Here is a 12,349-nt window from a genome sequence, read left to right on the forward strand (position 1 = left end):
TCCTGGGGGCCTGAGTTTCTTAGTCGCGGCCCCTCTTGGCAAGGCTGAAGGGTGCACAGCCTTCCTCGTTGGGGCCTGCAGTTGTCTGTTCCAGTTCAATCTCTACCTTAATCCACGGCAGCCCTCAGCTGTAGCCACTTTTCTCCAGCCAGCTGCAGTCCCTTGGTTTCTGTCCTGCTGCTGTTGCTGTCCTCTCTAGAGAGCTGCTCTCTCTGGGAGCACAGCATCCCGGCTCCTTGCTCTAATGAGCTCTCTTGGGGGCTGCTCTCTTCAGACACTTCCTCTCTCCTTGAGCCTGGCTGTGTCCTAGTAATCTTTTATTGAAGTCATTAGCTAAACAACTGCCAATCAATTATGTAAGGATTGAGTTGCCTCCAGGTAGGGATGAGCTGGCTCATTCTCCCTTACAGGAGCCTGTCACAGGTAGGCTGGCTCCTGACTTTACTTAAAAGGCCACTCCCACTGTCCCAAGTAGGCTGATAGAAATACATGCAAGTAAGAGTATCAAAGTCTGGCTGGCTGAAATCAGAGAATATGGCTACTCTGTCAGGTACAGCTCAGCATAAGTAAGGGTGGCAGAATGTGGCCAATAGTCAGTACATGATTTAGTAAATGTGCATTCTCCTTTATGTCCAGGTACATGAATCTGTAAAATACAAAAAATAGTTGTCTATCAAACACCCGCTGGACCTTCTCCAGTATGGTGGGTCGTGCACCACACAAACAATTAAAAACTGGAAAAACAGCAAAGATGAGAGCAGTCAATAAAATAACAAAGAATACAGGAGGAAACATTACAGAAAAGAGGGAAAGGAGAGGGAGTGAGAGCTGGAAGGCAAACACATCTCACCAGCGATAACTTGTCCTGCAAGTTAACAAGGTCTTAGTCACTCATTCACCTAAATAGGATAACCTGTATGTGTGGCCACGTCTACACTACCCGTCGGATCAGCAGGCAGTGATCGATCTATCGGGGATCGATTTATCGTGTCTAGTGTAGATGTGGTAAATCGATCCCCAATCGCTCTGCTGTCGACTCTGGAACTTCACCAGGATGAGAGGCGGAAGCGGAGTCGACTGGGGAGCGACGGCCGTCGATCCCACGCCACAAGGACGCGAAGTAGGTGATTCTAAGTCGATCTAAGGTACATCTACTTCAGCTATGCTATTCTAGTAGCTGAAGTTGAGTATCTTAGATCTATCTCCCCGCTTCCCCCCCCCCTCCCCCAGCGTAGAGCAGGCCTGTGTGTTAGGAGTACAAGTGGCGTTCAGAAAGTTTCTAGCCTGACAAAGAAAAAAGCATCATTTGCATTCAGTTATTTGTTTTTTTTTCAATAAGTCTCCCTTGATATCAGTGCACTTGGTCCAATACAGCTGCAGCTTGACTATGTCTATCTTGTAGAAGTCCTTGTCCTGTATGTCTAGAAACCCATGGACTGCTTCAATCATCTCATTGTCACTGAAACTCTTCCCACAAAGGTCTTCCTTCAACTTAGGGAGCAGGTAGAAAACTGAGGGCTTGTCTACATTACCCGCTGGATCGACGGGCAGCAATCAATCCAGCGGGGGTCAACCGCCAAGCGCTCTCCTGTTGACTCTAGTACTCCAACGGAGCGAGAGGCGCAGGCAGAGTTGATGGGGGAGCATCAGCCGTCAACTTACTGCAGTGAAGACATCGCGGTAAGTAGATCTAAGTACGTCGACTTCAGCTGTGTTATTCACGTAGCTGACGTTGTGTAACTTAGATCGATCCCTCCCCTGGTGTAGACTTGGCCTGAGGGAGCCAAATCTGGTGAATAGGCTGGATGGGAAATCCATGTCTCATCCTGAGTTGCAATCCCACTCAAGAATTTTTCTGGGTTTACTTGAAAGCACTCCAGAAGTTGCCTGGAAATGTCAGGTTGTGTTCTGTTCTGATCAGTACTCCATGTTCTGGGCACCCATCTTGCCGACACCTTTCTCATGCTCAGGTGTTCACTGAGGATCGGTTTGGAGAGAGTTAGGTCTTTGGCCTGTGAATATGGAGTGGCTGGCATTCGGCAGACCAGCATAGTGAGTGTTGGCAGGAATATTGGGGATGTATTGGAAAGGGTGACGGTGAAAATTGGACAAGCACAATGGGAGTACCTGGCCTGTAGGCAGAGCACGGGCAAAATTTAAGGGATAGAGCTAATGCTCGAGTTGAAAGCTTACTTGATGATCTTCTGACTTTTGAACTTTTTGTTGTTGTTGTTTTGTTTCGTGTGAGAAAGTTCATTATCCCTTTCGGGTTGTGTTCTATCTGGATATGTCCCTCTGTACCATATCTACATAACCTGTTCCTGTCAATTGCTGATGTCCATAATGTGCCCACTAGAATGCTATTGAATGAAACTCTCAGGTTTTAGCCAGATAGGACTCCCTTTCCCAACCACTTTGATACAAATAATGGCAAGAAAAAATGATGTAATACACTTTTAGTTTTTAGTATCTACCGAAATCTCGTCTCTAGGCCAAAAATGTAATTCAAGTTTGAACTCTCACAAAAGTAAAATGCACTCACCATGTTCCTCAAATGCTTTGTCTGTAATACTGTAAACTTTTTCCAAAGTAATACATGAGCCAGTGACATGAATTTAATAGAAAATCGCCTTTTGCATCTTGTGTGGTCTCACCAATAAAGGACGCAGAAGGGGTGAACAGTATTTGTCAGATTTAGGTCACAAAGGACTATTTTAGTTCAGTTTTATGGTAGCAGCCTGTACTCAAAGAACATTTTAAAAACATGTCCTGAAGTTAACATTGCTCTTTATTTATTTGTTGCATAACCAGAAACTCACCTAATCATCTCATCAAGCTTTCTTAAAAATGCCGCAAAAGTGAAACACAAGTGCTGAGAACAGCAAAATAAGCTGTTGCACTCGGTAAGGGGCTCTTATAACAAAGTTTGGATGGGAAATTACTTCAGATAATATTGTTAAGGCTTGATTTCTTTATAAAAGAAGCAGCCAGCCATAACAAATGATTTTCAAGTTCTATTGTTTTGGTATATACGATTGCAAAAAAGAAACACAATGTTCTTTGTGTTTTTTGCCATTTATGTTTAGCCTCCTAGATAGAAGTGGTTCTTTAATGTCAGCCTTGGTAAATCTAACAATTTTTATGACCCAGTCTTGAACTAGACACTCTTTATATATGTATAGCATTGCTAGTTTTAAACAAGCTTTTCATCTTCTTTATGGTGTGTTTGTGAATTCATTGCACTTAGCCAACAGGGTAAGAGAAGCAATATTTTTGCGTAGTTGACTAAGCCTTCATTATTGAAATGGTTGGTGCATTTGCTTTTTTTTTTTTTTCCTTTTTCTGTAACATTCAGGTTGTTTGTGTTTCTACACATCTATCTAAGTTCAGACCTGAAAGCAAGTGTCACTGGTAAATAAGTATGCAAGCTGAAAATAAGCTGCTATCTGCAGAGGATTCTTTCCTCTTGGTAGAGTAGGAAGTAATACATCTTTGAGGAATGCGATGCATCAAGCTAATGCCTTTCACATGCGAGTTCTTCACCAAGTGCCAAAGGATCTTTATCATTTACAGAGGAAAATTCTGTTATCCTACTCTCCCGTTTGGTTCTCAAGGCTTCTATTATTATTTTATCTCTCTTCCACCAGTCTGCCCAGTTTTCTTCATAGCAGTAGAAATGGCTGCTTTGCCTGCGGGAACACAGAGTGAACATGAAAGCTGCTACATTCTGGTAGAACATCCTGTGGAATAGGTGATGATTAAAAATGATCCCAAACAGAAACCCTGCATCCAGCCACCCTCAGATGTTGAGAAAGTTCAAATCCGTATCCTGCCTTCCTGGATTTCTCCATTACGCCCAAGCCAAATCCTCAGATCCAAACCTTACTGAATTTTCGGGACATTTCAGATTCAGATTTGAATTTCAGGTCTCAGCCCCACCTTTAATTTTGGCCCTTTTTTGTAAGATAGTATCCTGAAAGATGGAGTTACAGAGGTCATTTATTTTCTCTTAGCAGTGATCTAAAATGCCATTATAAAATACAGTAACTTATTTCTGTCTAAATGCCTGATTGCTGCTTGATTCCGCCACAAACGCAATAGACGTGGACAAGAAAATATAATATTAGTGGTCCTCAGTCTAGCTCCTCCTTCAGGAAAACAAAAAGTATGTTGAGCACGCTAGAGTGGACACAGAGTTTCCCACATTCAGTTAAAGATTGGACTGTCTGCTGTACGTTAGCCCCTTCAAAACCATCAGATATATTGGCTGATAGGACTTTCCTTGGGATTGGCCTTTTATTGAATTTCTCTCAATTGCAGTCAGTTCATGACAAAGGAGATAGAACCTGTCTCTAAAGAGCTCATTTTTTAACTGTGTAAATCTGGAATAACTCTATTGATTTTCAAAAGTGACAAATGAATTTTGTTGCCTCCGTTTTTGGATGCCCAACTTGACACCTCTAAGTGCTGAGTGTCTCTGTAAATCAGACCATTTTAGAGTGTCCAGCATTAGGCACCCAAAAATTGAGTCCTCAAAATGACTAGTCACTTTTGAAAATCTTGGCCTCTAATTATAGCTAACTTCACCCTACCTTAAACTTTAGACAGAAGTGTATATATGCACATATATTTACTATATGTAATATAATGGAGTTACTGGTAAATAGATGTCCCAGGCGATGTATGTTTCAAATTTACCACTTTTTCTTATGGTTATGTTCTTTCTTACGATGATACAGCTATAACTTGAAGTCTGAACGTTTGCTTTATAAAAATGTCAACCATCTGCTCAGCACTTTGAGATTGTTGGATGAAAAATGGTAAATGTAACTCAGTGGACATTAGAATAAAGAGATGGTAAATTTGCCACTGTAAGTGCAAGAATTTATTTTTAACTTATTTATTTATTTTTTATCTTGATGCATTGTCACTTTTCTGTTTTGATGATGGAAATTGCCTTGCATAAGGAGATGCCATGTTGGACACTCTGAATTTTAGGACTGCAGAATAGCAGATGTTGAAAAAGATACGGGAGCCACTTTAGCAGTAACACCAGTTAGTTTAGGGCTTTCTTATTCCACCAAAATTCCAACCTATATTTTCAAATCTAGGGTACATTTACTGTGATGCCTCACAGCCACTCATTACAACTCTTCTAGATCCTGTCTGTTTCTATTTGTCATGAAACAGCTATTTGTCAACTGAATGCAAGTCAGGCACACTGTGCATACAGGGTATAATACTTTCCAAATAAAGGACCACTGCACACAGTCATGTGCCCTCACATCCACACAGTGCAATAGTTATTAACTCCATTTCTTATTTTGTGTAGAATTAAAAGGTACATGTTCAAAGCTCAAAATAGCTTCTTCAATTGTAAATGAATTTCTTATGAATACAGAATAGGTGCCTGCTGCCCCTAAGTATTCATTCAGCAAATTACCTTGGTGGCATACTTGCATTTGAAACCAGTTTCAAGCTTCAGCAACAGTTTTACATTCAAATGCTGAGTTGACAGAGCACAGAATTTTCTCTAAACTATTTATACCTTTTGCTTATTTGCAATACTTAATTATTTTAAAAGTTATTATTCATTTACCTCCCAGGTGGGAAGAAATTTCTGCCTCTGTTTTATTAATAATGTAGTATTGGTAGACAGAGCCCTTTGTAAGCTAGGCCTTCACTACTTCTGTGATAACCAGTCACTAGCTGGCAGTAATGAAGGAGTAGGGTGGTCTGTCGCTGCCCAGGTTCAGTTAGTTGGAACCAAGGACAGGAGTTCTCTGGCTCAGGATCTTTGGTGGTGGTGATTTCTTTATGCAGTGGTAGCATTCTAGATGGAACTGTACAAACTTTCAGGAAAACATCGTGCCTCTCTGAAATAGTTCACAATATAAAAAGACTAAAAGAGATTGAAGGTGGGACATGGAGATAAAACACATGTGCAAAGTGATCAGTGAGTTGACAGGCAAACTGCAAACTTATCAGTTCCAAGTTTAAAATTTTTGTATGTCAATTAATCAGTCAATCTAATTTATATCTAATATATCTAATTTATATAACAATGTAGTTTGTATCTAATGTATCTATATGTATGGTATCTATTTGTTATTTTAATGTTTTGGATTTATTTGTATGGCTCATCACTTAACTGCTACTTAGTAGGCAATTTATTACTAATTTTCTCATAAAAATGTACCATTTAATAAATGCATGGCTTCCAGATATTTCCTTGCTGAAATTATCTATACTGTCAAATTGTGAACAAAACCCCCAGCAGTTTATCTCTCAGCAGGGCTTATGGCAATCATCCAAAAACTGGGGATGTGTGCAGAACACTGGTGAAATAAAAATGACACCCTCTCTCACTTGTTCAATAGATGTGCCTAAGCGATGGTTCATACATCATCATCAGAACAGTTAGTTCAATTCTAAGTGAAGAACCTTCATTTTTGCTGATTTCCAAGCAGCGAGAGCCCAGCACCATTTTCACAGTTTAGGCTGAGTTGAGGCCCCAGCAGTTAGGAAAACTGGGCCCTATTCATCATTGCCCTATGGCCCTTTTAACATCTCCTGGCATGTCTTTCATTACACCCAGATGTAGAACTTGCTTTGTCAGCACCTCCTCCACCACAGCCCCAGTCACAAAGAGTGCTCCAGGAAAAGTTCCTTTTTATTTTAATGTATTGTCTTCCCCTCCCTCTCCCCTTCCCCTCCCATCCCCCCGGGGAAAAAAGAAGAGTAGGAACTAAGGTCCCAGTTCAACAAAGCACTTAACTACGTGCTTAACTTTAAACATGCGCTCGGGTGCTTTGCTGAATTGGGCCCTAAGGTCTGCAGGGTTTGGCTCACAGATTTTTACATATAGTTTTAAAAAAACCACTCTGATTCCCATTGCATAATAGTTTGCTATTATGCAGATCCTTCTTAACTATGCAACTTGTTACCAGTCTTCACTGGCTTATATAACCTTTTCTTAGCATCTAAAAACCAGATTTAAATATTGTAGACAACAGGGGAAATGTAAAATTTCTTGAACTTTATTGCAGTGGAACGCTATGTTTTATTAATTTTAAAGTTGCTAGAGGGATCAGTAAAATGATCTCCAGACAAAGTACTAATGTAGAGAAACTTTTTCCTTCTGCTAATTTTCCATGCACTATTCCTGGTCTTTCCAGACACCAAAGCTTGTGGTGTTAGGAGATGTTTTCGCTAGCATTTATTTGTGTGGTTGCACCTGTGTGGAGATTTCATATTTTTACCACATGATCTTTACCATAAAGCACAGTAATGTTTGAGCTGATATGGAAGTATTTTGCTGCCACTGTGGAAGAAGATTGGTTCAAATTGGGTACTACTCTTTCGTAGACCTTGTTAGGAACTCACTCATGTATCCCAGATATTGTCAGGATGCACTGAATGCTTATGAAAGATGCTTTCACATCCGATTGCTTAGCTGAAACTTTGATAGTAGCCTTTAGCATTGTGAAGTTATTGTTCGCTATATTGTCATCCCCCACAATAAATATACATGTTCATTAAAGCTTCTGGAAAAAATGTAACTCCCCCCCCCCCCCCCAGCGTGTTTCGTAGTTTCTGCTCAGTAGAGTTTCAGGACAGGAATAGCAGCTGTATTGCAAGTGATGATGGAGGTGCATAGGCAAGGCTGCATGTATGGGAGGCTTCCACAGCTGCTGTCTATATTAAGCTTGTCTCAGCCTCGTGCTATTAGTACCTGACAAACACTCTATTCACTTAGAGAGTCAAAATGGAAGACATATAACAGCCTAACCCATTTCCAGTAAATTTTTCAGGGTCATGAATAACATAGAGCCATGCGCACACACAACTGTATTCCAATACGCTGCAGAAACTGTTGTGCCATCCAACAACACTCTAGTCACTTGTGTTAATTGTTTTTTTGTAAAAGGATCTAATAAGCTTTTAAGTCATGACTGACCAACTTCATTCAGCATGTTGCCTTTATTTTGAAGCCTCAGCACCTCATACAGCCAAATCTTCAAAAGCCCGCTTGAAAAGTGCAACAGTCCAACATAGGCACTTGGCCACATAATGTAGGACTTGCAGGTCTGATTCCTCTCCCACGTATACCAGTGTAACTCCATTGGCTTCACTGGGATTGCTCCCAATTTACGTAAGTGTGAGAAGAAAATTAGGGAAAATGAGAGGTAATCAGGCCTTGCATGAACGACTTTGAGTAGTTAACCATAATCCAAAGGCTATAGACGCCAATAGACAGATATCAATGAGCTTTGGATTGGGTATTTTATGCACATCTCTTTCAGGAGCATGCATCTCGGAATATTTGTCCCACTAATTCCCAAGATCAATAAATACACATGCTTGTACACCCGCATTTCACTTTTGCAGGCTGGAACTCCTTCTCCCACTGAGCCGCTGTATCATCCCTTCTCTCCCAATTTTACCTTATAATGTCCCTTTTTAGTTTTGGACTGACTTTCATTACAAAGTATCATGGTGATATTCTGAGCTGAAGTACATTTATGTAAGAAACAAATTCTGTGAACTGCTGTGCATTTCTGTTACTGATAATGCAGAAAACCTAAAATTACATTCCTCACCATGTGGATTTTTCAATTCGTTTTTTGCTAGACTCCACAAGGGGCATCACAGAATGATTTTCAGAAAAAAAAGAGGCGTGCCCCTCCACCACCAACTCCTCCTGCTCCTGTCATGCCAAACAGAACAGAAGAAAAGGAAGACAAGAGGAAGAGCACAATGGGTAAGCGCTTCTCTTCTCTTCTGCCTCGAATCCAATGCATGTGCTTTATATGGCTCTGCTTGCTGTTTGAAGATTCCCTAAAATGGCCCCTTGCATTGGAAACTATGTAATCTGGAAAAATATTTATCCCAAAGAATGAAAGTCTGGAAATTAAGTGTTTGAGGTTCACAAAGTTTTAAAAGGTGAATTATACCACTTGGGTGAGTAGAATGTTTTCACATGGCACTTAAGGGTGCTTTGGAAAATCCTGCTCCGCTTTTGCTCAGCTCTCCTCCCATTGAAGTCAGTTTCATCATTGAGTTCAGTGGAAACAGAGTTAGGCTAACACTATGCCCTTCTGAAGATGCCCTCCCTGTCATTCCCCTGCCCCAGTTGAATGGAGTTTGGACCGAAGGGGTGACTTCTATGGACAGAGGGAGATTCTCAGGTGATGTAAATTGACATAGCACCACACGCTTTTTTCTTTTGCCAGAAGCTATGAATGGGTGACAGGGTGCCAGAAGCTATGAATGGGCGACAGGGGATGGATCACTCGATGATTACCTGTTCTGTTCATTCCCTCTGGCATTGGCCACTGTCGGAAGACAGGATACTGGGCTAGATGGATCTTTGGTCTGACCCAGAATGGCTGTTCTTATGGTCTTACACTTCAGTTGTTATAGCTACATTCCCTTCAATGGAGCGATGACAAATTTACACCAGATTAAGGTCTGTCCCATTGTTTTCAAAGCCATCACCCCTGCTACTGTTGAATACACTTTTTCCTGTGTCCCATGATGGTTTTACATCAGTGGAGTATGTTTTGTTCTTATCATCGGTCCTGTTTGAGATGAATCTGCATTAATAGAGTCTTTAGCTAATTAGTGCAAGAAAAGAACTGATAGGTTCCGAAATAAATTTTGTATATACCTCAAACTAAAGAAAATTATAGTTTTCAGTTTTATGTGATATAGCCCAGTCACTCTCACACAGATAGAGACTGAGAAAAAGCCCTCCAGATATTTCAGGTCACTGGGAGTTTTGTCTGTGTGAGGACTCCAAGATTATTCCCTTAAATAAGAAACTGATTTCTGAAAGATATGAGTTAATAACCCCACGCATTGGAACTCATTATCCAGTATATTAAGGGAATCTTTTAAAATGTGCTACAATACACTTGGTACACTCCAGGTTGTGCCTTCAACCTCTGCATTTTCACATAGCACTGAAGACATGCATATATGATACCATAAATGAACAGCCTGTCATGTATAATTGATAATGTTACAAATGCTTCACACTTTAGAAAGAAACCTCTTGGCTTTGTTTCAACATTTATTTTCAGTAAATGCCTCACATTTAATGCATCACCATTTGTGTAGCAGCAGGAGTCCATTATCCTGTAACACGTTTGACTCCATTGACATCTCTTATTTAAACTCTCAAAGGAGAATGCTATCACTGTGCAATATAACACAATCGTTTTCAGAAAATTGGCTGCCTGTTAACTATTGCAGATGTCACAATCTGTCGTTCCCAATGCCTCCCCTTGAAAAACACAAGTCATTACTGATAACATTTGGTGTTTTAACTTTGTTAATGTTAATTTTATTTTATGTCACTGCTTGAAAGGTTACAGATGAAAGAAAACAGAACAGAATTGCTCATTTCTATCCACAGCTATATAGATAGGTGTCTGTTGGCCAGACCCTTAGTTGATGTAAATCGGCATAGCTCCAATGGAGCTTTGCTGATTTAAGGATATATCGCATAATAATCTCCTATATATTTTTCATTTTCTGCTGCAGTCTTAGATTAATATAATTGTTGACACACAAACAATGTTACAATAAGCGAAGCTTGGTAAAACAGTTTCCCTTTAGGACGCTAACTATAAAACCATGAGACAGCACAGCTGTGTCAGGAAGCAAAAAGGAAGGAGCGAACAAAGCAAGACTGTAGAGAGAGAAATTGCTACAGGAAATAGACAGCAGCATGATGGGGCAGATTAAAATACCTCCTCCCACCCTGACCATACTAATCAGAATTTAAAAATCATGGAAAAAACACTCAAACTGGCAAGTTAGGTCAGATTAAATATTTAACACCAAATCACTTATACTGGCCCCAAAGTGCTGTGCCTAATTTTCTTAAAGCAGCCAAAAACATCACTGGAGTTCAGCATTTTATGACCATTAAATTGTTCCTTGCACCTTTATAGGTGGATGTAGCCTATGAAAACCCTGTTCAGTTAAATCTTTTCCAACCTTCTTGCTCCCACTACACACTGCTGCACTAATGCATGCAACACGACACTTTGAAGGCCTTGTAAGAAGAAGTCTAAAGGTTTATCCATCCCACAGTGCCAAAATTAAATCCTTTGGGGAGGCTTGGGTGAAGTTGGCTGATTGATAGCTCAGAGCTATTCCAGTGGTTCAATAATTCCACTTAAGGTTTGGTTAGGCTGGAGCCTTCCCATAAACACAGAAGAAAGTTTGAGATACGGTCAGAAGGCACAGGGCCCTGTTGGATTTCAAGAGAATGTCAGTGGTAGCCTAGTATGACTCCAGCACTATCACAAATGGAGAGCATGTTCTTCAGACGTATGAATTATCACGTGTCTTTTTGTCTCACTCCAAAAGAAGAGAGAGATCTGGCTTCTATCAAGACCAAACATTTCCAGGGTTTACCCACCACCAACTGCATGCAGGGTGTGACACTGCTGATATCTATTGACATGTCTAATAATTTAAAGGACACTCATTTACTCCATTTAGTATGCATGATACTAAATTAAGTATGGTTCTGAGGCTCTCAGCATTTCTGACACAGGTTGAAAACTCCGTCATACAAACAGCAACAAAACCAGCAGCCTCTGCACACTGTCAAAGCCAAAAAGAAAAAAACTACAAAAAGAAAATGAAAGCCCAAATAGCACATCCACTCAGAAATACCAACCTTCACCATTCCCCTACCTCCTCAAGGAGTTATGGAAATAGTTTTGCATAGTATCCTATAAGTCAACAGCTGTGGGCTGTGTCAGACCAAGAGACCCTGGGGATTTTCGCCTTCCTCTTCAGCATGGGTCACTTGCAGGTTTAAACTAGTGTAAATGGTGGATTCTCTGTAACTTGAAGTCTTTAAATCATGATTTGAGGAGTTCAGTAACTCAGCCAGAGGTTAGGGGTCTGTTACAGAAGTGGGTGGTTGAGGCTCTGGGGCCTGCAATGTGCAGGAGGTCAGACTAGATGATCATGATGGTCCCTTCTGACCTTAAAGTCTATGTGTCTAAGGGAGAAACAAATTTAAAAAAAAAACCACCTTCATGAAGATATTTTCTGTATAGTGTTTTTAAATTAGTGTGTTTTATTATCTCTCAAAACCGCAATTGAGATTTATGCTGATTGATGTGTATAGACTGTGATATACATGTATATATTGGGCCTGATTCTTCTCTCATGTACCTAAATTTAACACCACATATCTCTGTCGACTTTCTCATGGTTTACATTGGTGTGATTGAGAGCAGAATCAGACCCAGACAGAGTGGATGGTTTGGGGGAGCAGGTGAACACACACACGTGTGTGTGTTTTAAAAGAAACTTA

General features: G+C 40.5%; 1 protein-coding gene across 3 annotated transcripts in view; it reads left to right on the forward strand.

The window, feature by feature from the left end:
• The window catches only part of COBL (cordon-bleu WH2 repeat protein), a 171,415-nt gene that overhangs the window by 102,740 nt on the left and 56,326 nt on the right, over positions 1-12,349 (forward strand). For all 3 annotated transcript variants that reach the window (XM_084620008.1, XM_084620009.1, XM_084620007.1), the window contains one exon: positions 8,635-8,764. In XM_084620008.1, coding sequence (XP_084476134.1) covers positions 8,635-8,764 — 130 coding nt within the window. The remainder of the gene's footprint in view (positions 1-8,634; positions 8,765-12,349) is intronic.

Source organism: Lepidochelys olivacea, assembly GCF_965140295.1.
Source record: "Lepidochelys olivacea isolate rLepOli2 genome assembly, chromosome: 2".
Lineage (NCBI taxonomy): Eukaryota > Metazoa > Chordata > Testudines > Cheloniidae > Lepidochelys > Lepidochelys olivacea.